The following is a 21,074-nucleotide window of genomic DNA, read 5'->3' as shown; positions in this document are numbered from 1 at the left end:
AGTTTCTTCATTATCTTCAGCATTAGAAGATAGAGAATAGGGAGATAGATGATGGATGGGTAGATATAGAAGACAGATAGATGATAGCTAGATAGGGAGATGGAGAGATAGATAGGCAGACAGATAGATAAAGAGAAATGATAGTGAGATAGAGATGACAGATGATGGATAGATGGATAGATGTAGAAGGTAGAAAGATAGATGATAGGTGGATAGTGATATGGAGAGAGAGATGATAGAAAGAAAAAGACAAAAGGAGTTGGTTACAAGGAAGATGGAGTGTTTGAACCCAGCATTACTGAACCGAGGCTGTCAGCAGCCAGGCCACGCCAGCCCCATCCCATCTCCGCTGGTACCCATGTCAGCTCCAGGCTTCCTGCAGATCTCTGCTTCTCAGCCCAGAGGGCAGAAAACAGTTGCCTCCCACCTACTGAGCCTGCACATGTTCCTGTTTGGCAGAACTCACAGGGCAGCTGTTTTTGACAAGCTGATGTACAGCAGCAATGGCTAACATATATCCTGTGTTCCCGTGCCTCAGGCCCTGTCCTGCCTACTTGAAATGTAACCAACCACAGAGTTAATCCACCTCAAGAAGTCCTACTATTATTCTCGTTTTGCCAAGAGCAAACTGAGGCATGAAGAAGAAATTTGCCCCAGACTTCACAGACAGAAGACAGTGTGCCTGAGCCAGGATTTGAACCCTGCTGCTGGCCACCTGGCTGCCCAGTCACTATCCATTGGCTCACCAAACCTACCCAGATGGTCCCTGTATTTGGCCCTGGATCCTTCCAGACCCAACACTCAACCTCACTTGGATCAAGTTCATTCATAATCATCATTCTTTAAACACACAATGTGAATGTTACACATGTGAAGTCAACACAGAGTGTGGGGAAAAGCGTTTGTAATAACGTTTTCTGGAAGGTGTTGACTCTTCCTGAGAGGACTTAGGAGGGTGAAAAGGGCTCCTACCTGGAGAGTGTAGAAAAATAACTACCTGCTCTGTCCAGCCCCTCTGCAACATGATGTTTACCTATGTAGAACTCTGTTCACGATAATAAGGGTTGGTTGTTTTTATAGTTTCTTAGGATGATAAGAGGGGCTTCCATGGTGACTCAACGGTAAAGAATCTGCCTGCAATGCAGGAGACGCAGGTTCAATCCCTGGGTTGGGAAGATCCCCTGAAGGAGGGGGTGGCAACCCACTCCAGCACTCTTGACTGGAGGACCCCGTGGACAGAGGAGCCTGTCAGGTAACAGTCCATAGGGTCACAAAGAGTTGGACATGACTAAAGCAAATTAGCACACACACACCCGATGGTATAGAACAGTTTATTTAAATATAATTTTTGGTAGCTGTTGATTAGTTCTGTTTCACTTAAGACTTAGCAATTCATCTATTTAGAGCTGTTGAATTGAAGTTTTAATTTAAAATTTTTTAAGTTGAAATATAGCTGACTTACAATATTGTGTTAGTTTCAGATGTATAGCACAGTGATTTGTTTTGGGGTTTTGTATTAACATAGATTATATTCCATTATAGGTATATGAGATATTCCATATAGTTCCCTGTGCTATAGAGTAAATGTTTGTTGCTTATCTATTTTATGTACAGTAGTTTGTATCCATTAATCCTAAATCCCTAATTTATCCCTCTTTCCCTTTGGTAACCGGAAGTACAGTTTCCATGTCTGTGAGTCTGTCTCTGATTTGTTGATAGATTCATTTGTACTAAATTTTAGATTCCACATATAAGTGCTATCGTATAGTATTTGTCTTTCACTGTTTGACTTATTTCACTAAATGTAATATTATCTGACTTCCCAGGTGATGCTAGTGGTAAAGATCCTGCCTGCCAATGCAGGAGACGTAAGAGACATGAGTTTGATCCCTGGGTCAGGAAGACCCCCTAGAGGAGGGCAGGGCAACGCACTCCAGTATTCTTACCTGGAGAATCCCATGGACAGAGGAGCCTGGTGGGCTACAGTCCATGGGGTTGCAAACAGTAGGACACAACTGAAGGGACTCAGCACGCACCCAACATTATCTAGGTCTGTCCATGTTGCTGCAAATGGTGATACTTCTTTTTTATGGTTGAGCAGGATACCATTGTTTATATAGACCACATCTTCTTAATCCAATTGGCTACTGAAAGGCACCTGGGTTGCTTCCATGTCTTGGCTATTGTGAATAGCGCTACTGTGAACATTGGGTGCATATATCTTTTCAAATTAGTTTTTTTTCAGATGTATACTGAAAAATTTTAACTATACTCCTCGGTTCCCTTTCTGTGTGGAGCAAAAGAAGATGACCTGGGGGTGGGTATCCGACTGTCCTAAGGAAGCTGACCCTAGTAAAACGCTAGCCAACAAGTATTCTATGACCCACACTTGGTGGCACATATACACAATGAGGTATTAGTCAATCATGAAAAGAATGAAATAAAGTCATTTGCTGCAAAATGGATAGACCTAGAGACTGTCATACTAAGTGAAGTAAGTCAGACAAATATCATATTTTATCACTTATATGTGGAACCTAAAAAATGATACAAATACACTTTTTTACAAAACAGAAACAGACTTACAGACATAGAAAACAAATTTATGGTTGCCAAAGGGGAAAGATGGGGGAGGGAGAGATAAATTAGGAGTTTGGGATTAACAGATATCCACTGTTATATACAAAATAGACACCAACAAGGACCTATTGTAGGACACAGGGAACTATACTCCATATCTTGTAATAACCTATAATAGAAAAGATACTGAAAAAGAATAGATATATGTGAAGAAAGCTGAGCGCCAAAGAACTGATGCCTTTGAGCTGTGGTGCTGGAGAAGACTCTTGAGAGTCCCTTGGACTGCAAGGAGACCCAACCAGTCCATCCTAAAGGAGATCAGTCCTGGGTGTTCAATGGAAGGACTGATGCTAAAGCTGAAACTCCAGTACTTTCGCCACCTCATGCGGAGAGTTGACTCATTGGAAAAGACTCTGATGCTGGGAGGGATTGGGGGCAGGAGGAGAAGGGGATGACAGAGGATGAGATGGCTGGATGGCATCACTGACTTGATGGACATGGGTTTGAGTGGACTCTGGGAGTTGGTGATGGACAGGGAGGCCTGGCATGCTGTGATTCACAGGGTCACAAAGAGTCGGACACAACTGAGCAACTGAACTGAAGTGATAACTGAATCACTCTGCTGGACACCAGAAACTAATACAACACTGTAAATCAACTCTACTGCAATTTTTGTTAAATTTAATAAAATTAAAAAAAATCATTCGTCTGATAAACAGTACCTTTACCAGGTGATCAAGCTCAACATCAACAGTGGTAAGTCATGTTGACAGTACATACCCTCAAAATGGTGTGGGGAAAATGACACTTGAACTCTGCGGTCTTCCTCCCCAAAATCCATAACCCCAGTCCAATCATCAGATGAGCACCAAATAAATCTCAACTAAGGAACAGTCTATAAAATTCCTAACTAATGCTCCTTGAAGCTGTCCAGATCACCAAAATCAAGGAAAGCCTGAGAAACTGTCACAGTGGAGAGGAGCTTTAGGAGAGAGGATGATTAAATACCATGTGGTGTCCTAGATGCGATCTTCAAACCAATAAACAAAAAGATAATAGGAAAAAGCTATGGAAATCTAAGTGAAACATGAACTTCAGTTAACAATAATGTATCCACCAGGGTTCACTAGTTGTGGCAAATGAAACATATTGATGTATGAGGTTAGTAATAAGGGAACTAGGTGTGGGGCTTGTGAATTCCTGTACACTCAGCCTTCTGTATCTGCAAAGCAGAAGGAAAAGGAAAGAATCATTTCCAGGGGACTTAACATGCCAGGGCCTGTGCTGGGAACATTATATACATTGTCCAATCCACTCATTACCAGCACTAACTGAGGTTGTTATTATGACCCCTACTTTACTTACACAAAAACTGTTAGCATTTGGCAAGTGCCCCCGCAGTGCCAGATTCTATGCGGCACCCTGGATTTGCATTATCTTGCTTCCCTCACAATATCCTATTTTAATATTTCATCTTTCACAGATGGAAAAGCTGAGACTCAGAGTAATCACTCAACCAAGAGGCCACAGTGTGTGCAGGGAGAGGCTGATTCAAATCCCCAAACCTGCACGCTTCCCATTACCCTGTGTTTCTCAGGTGTGACCTGAGATCACTTCCTCCATCAGCACCCGGGTGGTATATTTAGAATGCAGGCTCCCAGGTGCTGTCCCAGCCACCCCAACTCAGGGTCCCAGCGGGTGCTGGGAAAGGCCCCTGACTCCAGCTCCATGCTGAGGATCCCAGTCTTTTGCTGCCTCTCAGATATCCCACTAGATTTTACTTTCTGGGTTATCATTAGTGGATATTATCAGCTGTGCGTGCGTGCGTGCTAAATCGTTTCAGTTGATGTGTGACTCTTTGCAAACCTATGGATGGTAGCCCACCAGGCTCCTCTGTCCATGGGACTCTCCAGGTAAGAATACTACAATGGGTTGCCATTTCCTTCACCAGGGGATCTTCCCGACCCAGGGATCAAACCCACATCTTTTATGTCTCCTGCACTGGCAAACAGGTTCTTTACCCCTAGCGCCATCTGGGAAACCCACTGTTGATTAGACAATTCTATAAGTCTGTGTAAGTAAGGAACAACTTCATCACCCATCACTAAATTACCAGTCTCTGATCCTCCAACTGATTCCAGAAGCTACCCTCACCCTCAGTTTTTAAGCTCTCCTAGATCTGTTTTCTTTTACAATCAGAAGCATTTTTTTTTTTCAAGCCCAGGGTTGATGGTACCATATCTACTAGCATGCCAGTATTAATTCTGCAACTCTGTCTAAAACACACAGTGTTATGCAAAGAAAAAAAAAATCATTATGCTATCTTCTGGTTTTAACAACTTGCTCAAAATTTGCCACCTCTGTGCTCCTGGAAAGAAACAAAGAAGAAAAATCAATCACTCGAAGAACAAGAATTGACTGCATTTTTGAACAGCCACTGCCTGGGAACGAACAAAGTAATGTACTTTTGAACAGCACTTCAGTGGCAACTGGATGGGAGGGGAGTTTGGGGGAGAGTGGATACATGTGTATGTATAGTTAAATCCCTTTGCTGTCCACCTGAAACTATCACAGCATTGTTAATCAGCTATACTCCAATCCAAAATAAAAAAAAAATTTTTTTTAAGCACTTTGTTTTATCTGACAGCCACTGATGAATGAATCTTAGCCAGGGCTGGTGGCAGACACAGAACCATTTCTTTACCAGACTGGACTGACCTTTCTGAGGTTTTCCTATCTCTACACAGTAAGTCAGTCTTCTTAATGTCTACATGGCTGAGCCACATTGCAAGAGGAAATATTTTATACCTACCATGTTTTCTTTCCTCACCATAATAGTTAGAAATGCTAACTCAAATCAGGACTAATCTACTTAGCAATCTGTGTAAGCATATTAATTACTACAATAAGCAGACTTTGATGTCTGACTGTGGCTTCCGATGACAGAAAGAGGAGTCACTGTTTCCTATCTCACTGTGACATGCTTGCTCAGATAAAGGAGGAGCAGCGGGGTATAGCCCTCTAGGAACTGGATCAATGTAGACACTACAACTCCAACTTAGAACGGTGACCCAGGGGTCCTACAAACGGTCATTACAAATCCACAGGGATGGTAACAGCTGTTCTCACCATTCACCTCTGGTAGCATCATTCATGAGCGCACGTGCAGGAAATGAATGTTTAATAGCCTATTACATCCCTCCCCCGGGTCACCCAGAAAGACAGTGACCCAGGCGCTGTCACTAGGAAGCAGGGCTTATTTACAGCAGCAGGAGGATGGCAGTGTCGCCTCTGGGGTGGGCTAGGATGGAACATCACAGGGCTGAGCATCTCTGCTCACACCACCTAACCCAGACTCTTGACAATAATCACAACAATACATCTGTGATACCCTAATTACGCTGTTTCTCCTTATCTTGACATTCAGACGCTGGGACAAAAGAAGATGTATTCCATGTAAGCCAATTATGGGGAACAGAGGAATTTAACAAGATAGCAACGTACGCCAGGTGAGCAGCCAATTATAAGCTTTTCTTAATTACTATGAGCTAAATATGAGCTATCACAGACTTGAGATCACTCCTAAATCCTGGATATGAATTTCTTTTTTAAAGCACAATAGCGGGAAGGTCAAGTTTTCTTTCATTGGATGGGATTTTCAGGGACTCACAGGAGTTTACCATAACAGAGGAAGGAAGGTTTCTCAAAGAGCTGGTTTTGGTGTAAAGGCATGTGGCTGGGGCCCCAGTAGGGACGGTGCCAGACCTGGACCACCACCCCACAGGGGAGCGTGCACCCTGGTCAGTGGATGCTACAGTGCTTCTGAGCTCAGGGACGGATGCCAGAGCACCAAGAGACCGGTACTGGGGAGGCCGGAGTTTCAGTTCTAAACAAGCCCCCCAAATGATGAGATACAAGGTAACGATACACTTGAAAGTGTGGGATAGGAAGAGATCAGCTTCATGTAAAAAGAATAATGATTTGTGCTTACATAATCAATGTTTCCAATAACAGCTACCATCTATGAAGCAATTTCTATATACCAGACACTGTTTTAAGCCCGTGACTTGGATTAATTCAACCTCCATAGGCATTTCTACTATCCGTATTCACACACAGGAAAACTGAGGCATGGAGATTTCACTTTTCATTCAGGGTCCAACATTCAGACACAGGAACCAGGAAACCAACACAACTAGCCTGACTGCAGACTCTGCCGATTTCCCCACTGGCTGCAACATCTTTCCTGAGATGAGTTCAATGAGATGAAAAAGGCCCTCCACGCACTCTTGGTCCCCATCCTGGCCCCTCCCCACCACCATTCTCATCACAGCCTCAGATCTCCCCTGAACTTGACCACCATGCATTAATACTTCCATTTTACATTCAATATACATGTATATTTCTGTATACATTTGAGTTGATTTTGGCCATTCCCCATCTTCAATGCACGCAGACCAGTCAAGCCTGTTAGTGGATACTCACGTGGATCGGCGAGGCAGGGTCAGGCTGGACGCTCTAGAACACAAAGCAGAAGTGTCTGGGTCATCACCTCATGATTTCAAGGCTACATTAGTGATGGTAAGAATTAGATGTGGTCTTGCCTTTAACAGGGAATACTGGCAGCTGGCCATGATGAGGCAGAAGAGGAGCGCCCATATGTCTTTGCAAAAGCCTTGGTTCAATGTCAGAAATCCAAGCAGGGAAACCAGGATGATGAGTAAAACTGCCAGCACATTTTCCTTGACATCTTCAGTTCTGAGCAAAATAAACAAATAAAAACAATATTGAAACTCCATCTAAAAAATTTTAATTTATCTACTTAAAAAATAATTGTAATATATAGTGAAACTATACATAATCTTGTGTATTTTCCTAGTCTCCTGTAAATGTGTTATCACACTTTCACAATTAAAAAAAATTAAAATTAAAAAAACAAAGGGAATAAAAGGTAAGGTTGTCTGTTTTTATTCGGAGAATACACGCATGCTTCTAAAATGACTGACAGCAGAGAGTACTTATCCCAAGCTTTTACGTTTGGTAACAAGATTTTACAGTTTCTTTCTTTCTTGCATTATTACTGCATTCTACATTTTTTTAAAAGTCATATTTAACTCCCATTTTCTGTTATTGAAACAAGTAAAATATAATCCCTTTGGGTGTCCCTGGCCATTAAACCAGGTTTACTGGGAGAAGACTTGTTAATTGTTCCATCCACCACAGTGAAATGTGTTTCAGAAAAGGAGCTTCACTGACTCCTTTAAGTGGAGGAAGGGGGTACATTTCACTTGACTAAAGCAGGCAATCCCTTCCACATACAGTCACAGTGGCCAGAATTTGCTGCTCCGTTTCAGAGGCCAGGAGAGCTCCAACCAGAGAGCTCAGTGCAGCGGGTCTGACCCCAGTGTGTCACTGGGTAATCTCTCCGGAGACACCACACGAGAGGTGTGGGGCAGAGAGATGAGCTCATCCAGATGTGAGGTGTTATCAGCGGGTGTGTAAAGGGACAAGAAAGGGAGTGTCAAGATGTTGATATAAAGGGGCTAAAGGCAGGATCATGGGGGAGGCAACGAGGGCTGCTAGTGGGAGGAAGTGGATCCATCAAAGTGCAAGAGGGGATGTGGAGACACTGGATGGAGGTAGGGGGAAAGCAAATTCCCTGGTGACTCAGACAGTAAAGAGTCTGCCTGCAGTGTGGGAGACCCAGGTTCAATCACTGGGTCAGGAAGATCCCCTAGAGAAGGAAATGGCAACCCACTCCAGTATTCTGGCTTGGAGAATCCCATGGACAGAGGAGCCTAAAGGGCTATGGTCCATAGGGTTGCAAAGAGTTGGACAGGACTGAAGCCATTTAGCACACAGAGGGGATGTGAAGAACGAACTGAGGCTGGGACTATGACATCAGAGGTGGAAGGCTTCTATGAGAGGAAGAGATGTAGGGTGGAGTTATAGGAGGGAACAGTTGAAAGGGAGGACGGTGTGGACCCCAAGGTCAAGAGTTTAGATGGACTAATCACTAGAATTCTGAGTGAAGTGAAGTGAAGTCGCTCAGTCGTGTCCGACTCTTTGCGACAACATGGACTGTAGCCTACCAGGCTCCTCCATCCATGGGATTTTCCAGGCAAGAATACTGGAGTGGGTTTCCATTTCCTTCTCCAAGAGATCTTCCTGACCCAGGGATTGAATCCAAGTCTTCCGCGTTGAGGAAGGATTTTTTACCAGCTGAGCCACAAGGGAAACCAAGAATATTGGAGAGGGTGGCCTATCCCTTCTCCGGCGGATCTTCCCGACCCAGGAATCAAACCGGGATCTCCTGCATTGCAGGCAGATTCTTTACCAGCTGAGCTATCTTATATTGCCTATTTTTGTCCATGTACCTATTGGTCTTTCCCATTAAATTATGATCATTTTTAGATAGGAATAGTTGGCTACTTCATTCTTGGCATGCTCAGGCACTTCTAAATGTTTTCTTTAATTAATGGATTTTATTTTTAAAGCAGATTTATTTTTTTAAGATTTTTTTCATGTGAACCATTTTTTAAGTCTTTATTGAATTTGTTACACTATTGCTTCTGTTCTTTATGTTTGGGGTTTTTTGGCCATGAGGTATGTAGGATCTTAGCTCCTCAACCAAGAATCAAATCCCTACTCCCTGCCTTTGAAGGTGAAGTCTTAATCACTCAACCACTATGGAAGTCCCTAGAGCAGTTTTAGATTCACAACAAAATTGAGGAGAAAGTGTTAAGAGTTCCTACATAGCTCCTTCCTCCAAATATACACCCACCTTCCCCCACCATCAACATCTCCCACTAGAGTGCTACACGGGTTTTAACTGAGGAAGCAACGCTGACAAATCATTATCAACTAAAGTCCATAGTCTACATTATGGTTGCTTTCTGGAGATGTACATTCTATGGGTTTAAACACTGCTGTAATGATACATACCCACCATTATTGTACTATGCAGAGTATTTTCACTGCCCGAAAAATCCTTTGTGCTCTGCCTATTCATCCATCCTCTCTGCTGCTGCTGCTAAGTCGCTTCAGTCGTGTCCGACTCTGTGCGACCCCATAGACGGCAGCCCACTAGGCTCCTCTGTCCCTGGGATTCTCCAGAATACTGGAGTGGGTTGCCATTTCCTTCTCCGATGCATGAAAGTGAAAAGTGAAACTGAAGTCGCTCAGTCGTATCTGACTCATTGCGACCCCATGGACTGCAGCCCACCAGGCTCCTCCATCCATGGGATTTTCCAGGCAAGAGTACTGGAGTGGGGTGCCACTGCCTTCTCCTCCATCCTCTCTAACCCCTGGTAACCACTCATCCTTTCACTGTCTCCATAGGTCTGCCTTGTTCAGATTCCATAATGAAATCATACAGTATGCAGCCTTTTCAGGTTAGCTTCTTTCACTTAGTAATACACATTAAAGGTCCTCTGTGTCTTTGCATGGCTTGATAGTTCATTTCTTTCTACTGCTCAATAGTACTGACATACCACAATTTGTTTATCCATCACCTATCAAAAGACAGTCACTTCCAAGTTTTGGCGATTATGAATAAAGCATCTATAAACGTAGGGTTTTGTGGAAATAGGGAGCATGATTGGTAGGCCAAACTGCACTACTAGTGTGTTTAATTTGTGAGAAACTGCCGAGCTGTCTTCCAAAGTGGCTGTTCCACTTTGTAATCCCACCAGCGATGACATGAGTCCTGCTGTCCCACACCCTTGCTGGCATTTGCTATTATCAGTGTTTTGGATTGGGCCTTTCTAATAGGGTCTTCCCTGATGGCTCAGTTGGTAAAGAATCCACCTGCAATGCAGGAGATCCCGGTTCAATTCCTGGGTCAGGATGATCTGCTGGAGAAGGGATAGGCTGCCCACTCCAGTATTCTTGGGCTTCCCTTATGGTTCAGCTGGTAAAGAATCTGCCTGCAATGCAGGAGACCTGGGTTCAATCCCTGGGTTGGGAAGATTCCCCTGGAGAAGAGAAAGGCTACCCAGACCAGTATTCTGGCCTAGTCCATGGGGTTGCAAAGAGTCAGACACAAGTCAGCAACATTCACTTTCTAATAGGTGTGTGGTGGTATCTCATTATTGTTTTAATTCATAGTTTCCCAATGATATATAATGTGGAGCATCTTCTCACACAGTTATTTTCCATCTGTATATATTCTCTAGTGAGGAATCTGTTCATATTTTTTCCCATTTTTTAATCAGGCAACCAAGAGGTATAGAAGTACAGAAATGTAAAGAACTCAGATATTAAGATGCTCATGTTGAAACCTTTTTTAAAAACTGGGGGAGGGACAATAAATACTTGGTGAAAAGTGAAATTTATGTATTTTTTATTCTCTACTATGTGCTTTTTATAGAGTTAAATATATTTGTTTATCCAATTCAGGTCTATAAAATACATTATGTATTCTTTAGTTTGCTCATAACATTTTGAAGTATCTATCTAAGACTATCTAAAGGCTTAGGAAATAAAACAAAAATTTCAATTAAAAAAAAAACTTCTTCTATTTGGAGAAAAAAAATAAAGTTCCTAAAAGTAATTTTTCCCAGGTCCTCCTCCACCAGGACTGCATTCCTCTGCCTCCCCACCATCACTCCCCTCCCACAGTTCCTCATAAATATTGGTGAAGAAGTTTGCTCACTGGGTAAGGGGTGTGATGATCAAGGCTATACTTTAGAAAGATTTATCTTGCAGAGGTTAACAAGATGCACTGAAGGGGAAAGGATAAACAGTACTCCCAGAGAGAAGTAACCAGAGCCTGGGAAAGTGACACACCTGGGAAATTAAAGGGGACATGTGACTCTCAGTCACAAAATAGAACACGGTAGAAAAGACTCTGATTGAATGGAGTATGTACCATAAAAGAGTGAAAGAATAAAGATGACTTTAAGCTTTCAGTCTGGGGGAAAGGCTCATAACAGCAGAAACTGGGAAGGAGTTTGCTAAGGGAAGCTGATGCATTTGTTCATGCAACAGAAGTACTGCGAATACATCAGTGAATGAAACTCATGAAGCCTCCTTTCCAATGGGCAGTGACATAAAATAAGTAATACACACAGAGTAAGAACGTGGTAGACTATTTGAAGAGCATTCGTGCAACAGAAAAATGAAAAGAACAAGCTGAGAGGAGTTATGAGTGTGTGGACAGAGACCTGATGGATTTTAAACAGGAAGGTCAGGCTAAGTCTCTCTAAGAAAAAGCATTTGAAAGACAAAAGGGCCAGCCTGTGCAGTTATCTGAGGGAAGAGGTCACCAGGTGGAGGGAACAGCCAGGGCAAAGGTCTTCAGGCTGGAAGAGGGCCTGGTGTGGTGACCAACAGGAAGACCAAGAGGCGACTAAAACTGTTGGGTTAAGAATAATATACAGGGAGATACTAGGGGAAATGTTAATTGGTGCAGGCACTCCAGAGAACAGCAGGGAGGTTCCTTAAAAAACGGAAAATAGAGCTACCCTGCAATTCCATTCCTGGGCATATATCCAGAGAAAAGCATAATTCAAAAAGATACACGCACCTGTGTTCACAGCAGCACTATTTACAATAGACAGGACGTGGAAGCAACCTAAACGTCCACTGACAGATGAAAGGCTAAAGAAGATGTGATATATATAAAATGGAATACTACTCAGCCATAAACAGAGTGAAAGAATGCCATCTGCAGCAACACGGATGGACCATGAGATTATCATACTAAGTGCGGTAAGTCAGAGAGATAAATATCATACGACATCACATATGTGAAATCTAAAATACAGCACAAATGAACTTATCCACAAAAGAGAAACAGACTCAGACACAGAAAACAGACCGGTGGTTGCCAAGGGGGAGTGGGGTGGGGGAGGGATGGATTGGGAGTTTGGGATTAGCAGAAGCAAGCTATTTTATATAGGACAGACAGACAACAAGGTCCTACTGTACAGCACAGCCAACTTTGGTCAATATCTTATGATAAATCATAATGGAAAAGAATATATATGGATAACTGAAACACTTTGCCTTACAGCAGAAATGAATGCCACACTGTAAATCAACTATTATCAATCAGTACAATTTTGAAAAAGAATAGCGTCCAGGGAGAATGGGTGTGAGCAGTTGATGCTTTTACAGTAACCCAGATGGGAGATGAAAAGAGCTCAAACAAAGGTGGCAACATTAAAGGTGGAAGCCGCAGTAGATACCTTTGAAGGAGCAGGAAACATAATCTACGAGAAATTGAACATGAGAATGAAAGGAAAGAAGATTTAAGGATTATGCCAAGATTTTTAGTGAAAAGCTGGGAGGATAAGGTAGTCATCAGCTGAACTAGCGGAGACCACAGGCGGAGCAGACCTGGGATGAGGCAGAGATGAAGAGCTCAGTTTCAACTCTGATTATGCGATGTCAACCCCATAGTTAGATACGCAAGTAAAGAACTCCGGAAACAGGTCCAGGGTGGAGACAGAAATTGGTCACTGGCAGATTAGTGGGATTTAAAGCCATGAGACTAAATGTGATCACTAAAGAAAAGCGGGTAGAAAGAGAAAGACCAAGGGCTGAGCAGCTCCTGGGACACCAACATGAAGAGGTCACCTGCAAAGGGGACCAGGAAGGAGCTACCAACAGGGCAGAAAGAAAACCAAGAGAGGGCTGAGCCCTGGAAACGAGAGAAGAAAGTAACCCAAGAATGAGTCCAGGGACATGACTGACAGGATCAACCGTGACCTGCCCCAGGGCAGGCTCCATGAGGTCCTGGGGTCAGAAGACAGAATGCAAGGAGGTTATGAGAAAATGGGAGGGGAGAAACTGGGGGAAAAAGATAACATGCAGTGCTTCAAGGAGCTCTGCTGCCAGGAAACCTGGAGAAATGGGACAGCAGCTGGGGGAATGTGGTCCAGAGGATTTGTAAGGATGGGAGGCATGAGAGCACATCCTCGCGACGGTGAGATGGCGAGTTTGCCCCTGCTAGCCACATACCTGGCTCCCTGCTGTATCTCAGCTCTGTGAGTTTCCTCCTCAGATAAGGCCTCTGTCATCACCTGTCCTGACATCTGTGTCCTCCTCCCCCACGTTCCTCTATCTCAGGCCTTCAGGGGTGTCTTCCATGGCAGCCAGGACCGTGTGCCATCTTAGCCCACTTCCCCCAGTGGAGCCAGGCCTCCTGAGCACAGGGACTGTATGTCTGTTTCATTCATTGCTCTATACCCAGGGCTCCTTATAGAGCCTAGAGTGGAGTAGGTGTTTTGATTTTTTTTTAAGTGTTGAATGAACAAATAAATGAATGAAATGATGCTTAGATGGACAGCTTTTTGTTTTAGATGCTAACCTGATAAACTGGTGAAAGAAAAAGAAAACCTAGGAGTTTTGCAAGATGAGGTAATAGCAGAAGGGAAAGGAAGAGAAAATGATAACAGAAAAGAGAGACAAGTCTGAAAATATCTAAGCAGACTGGACGGCAAACTGAAGGCAAACAGAAGAGGCTGTGATCATAGGGACCCAGGACGCTACCATGATCAGAGGATAAGGAAACACATTCAAGGAAGATGAGCCTGAATCCCAGAGGGAAAGTTAAACAACGTCAAACAGAAGTCCTTGACCTGGGGGAGTTCAGGGCAGCGATTAGTCTGATTTCATTGCCTGTTATTCACCAAATTCTTCCAGTTTCTGCCAACACTTATAAGTTTGTTTTCTATTATATATGTGTTGTCTTTCCAAGCTTTCATTTGGTAAATTCAAGTTCTCTCATCCATGTGACTTTAGATACTCCCAGTGAATATCCAGGGTAATTTATATATACATTTTCAAATAAAAAAACAGCTCCGGTCATCAAAAACGTAAAATTTATCGTGTGAATCCCTGTTTTCTTAAACAGACCTTTCACATCATCACTGAACTAACCAGGTGAGCTAAGGAGGTGTGCTGTGCCCCAGGCCACGCTCGGGTGGTGACCTCTCACACCTGGGCATCTGTGTTTTCACAAAGCTCCCAGGCGGTTGTGTATGCTGTGTGCGCTGCTCCACAGTCCTTGGGCGGGGCTGCTCTCTCCACACCAAGGTCCCAAGCTGCTCGGTTTTTCTAGGTCAGTGCCCTGGGTTTTCCTTCCTCCTTCCTCACTGTCAGCTGGGAGTCATGGTGTCCCTTCCTCCCCTCTTCATTGACTGCCAACTAGAAAACCAGATCACCAAGCTTGCAGGTGGATGGCTGAAAGTAGGATTAGATGGGCTCTGAAGAAAGGGTGATCTCTCCTTTCTAAGGGCCTAAGTTTCAGTGTCTGCATTTGACAACATCTACTGTGGCTAGAAAGGAACATGGTCGGCTACAGTCCACAGGGTCACAGAGAGTCGGACTTGGCTAAAGTGACTTAGCACACACACTTTGGCTACAATCATTTATTTCATTTAAATTTTTTTTTTCTTCTTTCTGGGTTCTGGGCCACATTCCAAGTAATAATAATAACGGACTCTGCGACCCCACGGACTGTAGCCTGCCAGGCTCCTCTGTCCTTGGGATTCTCCAGGTAAGAATACTGCAGTGGGTTGCCATTTCCTTCTCTAGGGGATCTTCCCAACAACTAATATTTAAAGAACTCTTTCTGTCATTAATTTGGTTTGATCCTCACATCCTCCCTGTGATATGGTTTGTTGGGGTTTTTCCATAACATCTTACTGACTTTTTGGCCAATCCAATAGATTACCACATTTAACAGGAGACTGAAGGCAGTGGTAAAGAACCCACCTAGCAATGCACAGGTTCCATCCCTGGGTCAGGAAGATCCCCTGGAGAAGGACATGGCAACCCACTCCAGTATTCCTGCCTGGAGAATCCCATGGACAGAGGAGCCTAGTGGGCTACAGTCCATGGGGTCGCAAAGAGTCGGACATGGCTTAGCACGTAACTTGCAAGAGAGGTGATTAAAATGATATAACACTATAACCTTCACAAGATGATAATCATCTTCCTCATCATCATTTTTTAGATCTTCACTGGATTTTCAGCTAATTTTCATCAGTGAGTGGATTTTAAAATAACAAACCCAGAAATCCATAGAAATATTTGTATTTAATATGAAGGGTTAAGGCAAGTTAGTTCAACTTCTAATAATTTCTTTTTAAATGAATATTTCAAAAACACTTCTCATCTATCAGACTGTATTATCTTGAATTATTTTAGTTAAGTATGAAGTCTCTGTCTTAAGTGTGTGCCCCTGGGGTAACATAGTATTGTTAGAAAAACCATTATAACTCCCTTCTCTGACTTGTGGGTCCTGAAATTTACTGTTGTAATTTTGCATGACTACAGTTTTTCAATATGTGATCAAACCATTTAAGACATTATGATAACAAGTAGTCACTGGGGGACCCACAATAGCCAGGCAGGCAACCAGCCTTCCCACTACCGCACTGACTGGCATTTAACTGTGAAACTCCTGTGTTTTCTGATGACACCATTAGTAATAGCATCCGAATCTCCAACCTGTGAATTCACAACCTGTGAATATCACAATTCATTGTTGTTATTGTTTAGTTGTTAAGTCATATCTGACTCTCTTGCGACCCCATGGACTGTAGCCCACCAGGCTCCTCTGTTCATGGGATTTCCCAGGCAAGACTACTGGAGTTGCGTTGCCATTTCCTTCTCAAGGGGATCTTCCTGACCTAGGGATCAAAACCACGTCTCCTGTATGGGCAGGTGGGTTCTTAATCACTGAGCCACCAGGGAAGCCCCCACAATTTATATACTCACATACTGATGTACACCCTGGTTCCTTTTAGTTTTTAATAATTATAAATACAGATATTAAAAACATTCATATGGAGTATTTATGTGGATGTTTTCAAATCAGTAAGGTAGTTACCTAGGAGTACACTTGGTGAATTATATGGCAAAACTGTTTACTTTAGAAAACTGCCATCCTGTCTTTCAAATTAGCTATACTATTTTGTTCTTCCAACAGCAATGAAAAAAAGGGTTTTTTTGTTCCACATTCTTTCCAGCATTTGCTATTGTCAGTTTTGTTTGATTAAACATTCTCATAGCATATAGTGGTATCTCATCGTTGCTTGAATTTGCAAATCTCTAGTGATAGAAAATGATAAGCCTATTTTTATGTACTTGCTTGCCATTTGGATGTCTTCTTAGATGAGGGTTCTCTTCAAATCTTTAGCCCATATTTTAAAATTAGGTTGTTTTCTTATTATTGAGCTTTAAGTAGTCTTTGTATATCTTGGATATATATCTGATGTGTGTTTTGTAAATTTTTAATTTTTTAAGTCTTTATTGAATCTGTTACAAGATTGCTTCTGTTTTTTTGTTGTTGTTGTATGTTTTGGTTTTTTGGCCACAAGGTATATAGGATCTTAGCTCCCCAACCAGGGATCAAACCTGCACCCCCCTCACTGCAAAGTGAAGTCATAACCACCAGACTGCCAGGGAAGTCTCATAAACAATTTTTTCTGTCAGTGACTTGTCTTTTCATTCTTTTATACTCTCTTTTTGCAGAGTAAAGTTTTAAATTTTAATAAAAACATTATTTTAGAAAAGATTACAATCTGGTCTTCTGTATACCCCAAGGGGGATGGAAATGGACCTCTTTGGTCCCCAACTCCATCATGCCTTACTCAGCCTGACCCCTGCCACCCGCCTCCACCTCCCCACCCAGTACCCTCAGCTCCAACCCCACAGCACTGCATCTTGAGAAATAGTGGTGAGAAAGAGTAACAGGCTTTAAAGGAAAGACTAGCACCCAAAGTATAGGATAGAGTATTTAGAACCCAAATCCTGAAAGGTAAGGGCGAGACATCACTCCTTCCCCCGCCATGTCCCTCCTCCCCTCCCCACGCCACATCCTCACACCCAAGCTCTGCCCTCAACATGGCAGCTGCAGGCTCTCCTACAAAAACTGGCAAAAGATGAGCAGACCAAGGCATAACATTGTCCCAAACCTTAACACTAAACCATGTTACCAAATTCTCCTAGTTCCCATTTTCACCGCTCAATGACAATTTCTTCATTTGTCAGGATCTCACTGCTCTGACTCTGGGTTTGCAGAACAAAAAGCAGACACCTTGGAAAAGCCCCAGAGAATTTCAGCCGGAGGCCAAACTGCTTATTATCAGCAAGCAAGTGCACTCTGCCAAGCCCCACTCGTGTCCTTCCCCAGCACACGTGCACGCCTGGAGGCTTACCTATCCAGTAATGCCAGCAAGGTAAGGCGATCATACCAGACCTTAATCCACTTCCCAGGGAAGATGATAAACTTGTAAAACTGCTCTCGGTTAAACTTTCCTTGTGTGGAAGAAGAAGATGAATCTTCCAGATCCCGACTCAGATGCTTTCGGATACCGAAAGAAAAAACAGAGAGAGGGTTTCACATAGACGTGTTATTGTCATAAAGTAAGCCTCCTGATTTAAAAGTACCAAAAGCAGACGTTCGAATTCTGAAATGGAAACCAACATAGTCCATTAAAAAAAAAAAATGGGCACCCTAACAAAAGGATAATGATCAACAGAAAAGGTCTTTTTTTTTCCAGCTTTATTTTTTGTACTGAGTATTATTGATTGACAATGTTCTGTGAGTTTCAGTTGTACAGCAAAGTGGTTTAGTTATACATATACACATATTCATTCTTTTCTGTATTCTTTTCCCTTATAGGTTATCACAGAATACCAAGTATAGTTCTCTATGCTATACAGTAGATCCTTATTGCAGAAAACGTCTTTTTTACCAATACATTTCAATGTCATTATAATGTGACATTAAAATTATGCTACTTATATCAAAATACTACTGTCAGGCCAGGAAACTGCCATGAAAGTAATTATTATGAAAGATCAGAATTCAAAAAAAGGCCTTAAACGACATAATCTTTGAAAGGTATGCTATTTAATGTAATACCCAGATAAATATTTAAATTTTTTTTAAGTAAAAAGATTTTCATCCACAGTATGTAGGTCCTTAGTGAAGCCCAATATAAGTAAGACCTGAAATATTTGTCAGAAAAAAATAATTAAACCAATAAAACAGAAACAGGTGGAGGAATTTAATCTCAGATTTAAAACATTTTCACCCCAAATTCATCTCTGATTGGATCTAATCTAGTGGAAAGGAATTCAGTTTTGAAAAAAATTAGTCTCCATTCATTTGCTGAACAAATACTTAATGAGCCGCAGCCCCCTGCAGACCTTCTATTTCTAATCTGTGGGGTTGCTTTTTTTTTTTTTTGTAACTGTGGTTAAAAAAAATACATAATTTAAAATTTATATCTTAACTATTTTGTATGTATGTGTTTCAGTAGCAATAATATTCATATTATTATTCATGTTTTCATCTTGCAAAACTGAAACTCTGTCTACATTGAACACTAACTCCCCACTCTCCTCTACTTTCTGTCTCCAGGAATTTGACCCTTCTGGGTACCTCCTATAAGTGGAATTAAAGAGTATCATTCCTTTGTGACTGGCTTATTTCATTTATCATAATGATCTCAAGTTCTATCATGTTTCAGGCGTCAAATTTTTTTTTAGGGCTGAGTAAAATTTCATTTTATGGATAGACTACATTTTGTTTACTCACTCATCTGTCGACAGGCACTTGGGTTGCATCCACCTCTTGGTGGAATATTCACTATTCACAATCATGAATGACACTATTGTGAACACGCACATGCAAATATCTGTTGGATTCCCTGCATTAGGCTCTTTGAATATACACCAAAAAGTGGAACTGGTGGATTATGCTAGCTTGCATTTTTATTTGTTTGCTTTTGTCCTATATTTTTCCGAAAAGGATTTTCAGTAGGCTCTAATTTCCTGTAGGCTAAGCTGAAGCTCCAATACTTTGGCCACCTTATGCGAACAGCTGACTCATTGGAAAAGACCCTGATACTGCGAAACATTGAAAGCAGAAGGAGAAGAGGGCAACAGAGGATGAGATGGGTGCAGGGCGTCACTGACTCAGTGGACATGAACCTGGGCAAACTCCAGGAGATGGTGAGTGACAGAGAAGCCTGGCGTGCTGCAGTCCACGGGGTTGCAAAGAGTCGGACACGACTTGGTGGCTGAAAAACAGCATAAGACGCAGAAGAACGAGAAGAAGGGCCAAGATAAGCTAAGGGAGGAGGACAGCATGGAAGAGCAGCCGTGGGGGCAGAGCTACCTTTCCGTGGCCTCATTCACTCCTCTCAGACTTACAAAGCAGAAGATCATACTTGGGCACACTGCATACTTTTTCCTTAATTCACTGAGAGTCGCTGATGTCAGAACACCTGGCATGCATAAGGGCAACACATCTGCCTCACTGGAGACCACGTGGAACCCTCTTAGGAGGCTGACTTCCCCATCTCTCTGTTCCCAGCTGCTAATTCCCTGACAGCTATGGAGCATAGAGTTATTCAGACTATAAAATATTAACACAAAGAGCATTTCAAGGGAAAGCTGATCCATTGTGAAGGTAATATGCAGGTTGACAATATACAGGATGGATTGGGCTGTATTATTAGAAGTAAGTTGAGACTGTAAGTGCTGCTTGTGTCTGGAATTTGACTCCAACAGAAAAGAGAGCCTCGAGGAAACTTCCTGCTGTCATGTCAGCAAGAAGAGCATCTTCTTTTAATGACAATGAACTTATGAAAGTCAAAGTGCTACTTGCTCAGTTGTGTCTGACTCTTTGTGACCCCATGGACTGCAGTGTGCCAGCTCCTCTGTCCCTGGAACTCTCCAGGCAAGGATACTGGAGTGGGCTGCCATTCCTTTCTCCAGGGGATCTTCCCGACACAGGGATCGAACCTGGGTCTCCCACACTGCAGTCAGATTCTTTACTGTCTAAGCCACCAGGGAAGCCCAGTGAATTTGTAATTTAGAGTAAATCTTCCTCTCAAAAGAGATCCTTTCCCTTTATGCTCCGTGGACTAAGAGTGCAAGTACGAAATAAAACACATGTGCCAGCTGAGTAGGGTTTACCATTCTGTGATGTGGGAATTTAGCATGATGTATAAACATGTCAAGGATAAGCAACAGTGAAGCCGACAACATTCTTTTGAATAGTAAGAAAATACTCTCTTTTAGATAGTAGTTTTAGGGAAGGTCACTATAAAAAAAATCACATGAAGACTATGTCTACATCTTTTGCAAAACTTATTAAATATTCTGGCATATTGAGCTATTTATTGCTGCTTAAATGAAAATAATCTCAGAATTTAATACAAAGAAAAAATGATTTGACTTCGGTGTTAGTTTGCTAGGGCTAACACAACGAAGGACCACAAACGGGGTGTCTTAGACAACAGAACTGTATTTCCCCCAAGCTACCTGAAAAAAGTCAAGAATTCTATAAAACTAATAAGAATTTTGATGATATTAACAATTAATACTGATTATTAAAGGCATAATTTTGCCATACATTATCATTAATCTTCAAAACCTCATAATAACTCTTCCACAGATGCAAACTACCACATATAGAATGGATGGGCAACAAGGTCCTACGGCACAGGGAAATATATTCA

General features: G+C 42.3%; 1 protein-coding gene across 1 annotated transcript in view; it reads right to left on the bottom strand.

Annotated features, from left to right (window-relative positions):
* Window positions 1-21,074, bottom strand: part of PCNX2 (pecanex 2) — a 304,964-nt gene that overhangs the window by 222,635 nt on the left and 61,255 nt on the right. The window contains exons 10-12 of the mRNA XM_052640516.1: window positions 17,757-17,902; window positions 7,185-7,338; window positions 7,066-7,098 (exon numbers count right to left, since the gene is read on the bottom strand). Coding sequence (XP_052496476.1) covers window positions 7,066-7,098; window positions 7,185-7,338; window positions 17,757-17,902 — 333 coding nt within the window. The remainder of the gene's footprint in view (window positions 1-7,065; window positions 7,099-7,184; window positions 7,339-17,756; window positions 17,903-21,074) is intronic.

This window comes from Budorcas taxicolor, chromosome 5, assembly GCF_023091745.1.
Source record: "Budorcas taxicolor isolate Tak-1 chromosome 5, Takin1.1, whole genome shotgun sequence".
Lineage (NCBI taxonomy): Eukaryota > Metazoa > Chordata > Mammalia > Artiodactyla > Bovidae > Budorcas > Budorcas taxicolor.
The sequence above is the reverse complement of the archived record's forward strand: the minus strand, read 5'-3'. Positions and strand labels throughout refer to the sequence as shown.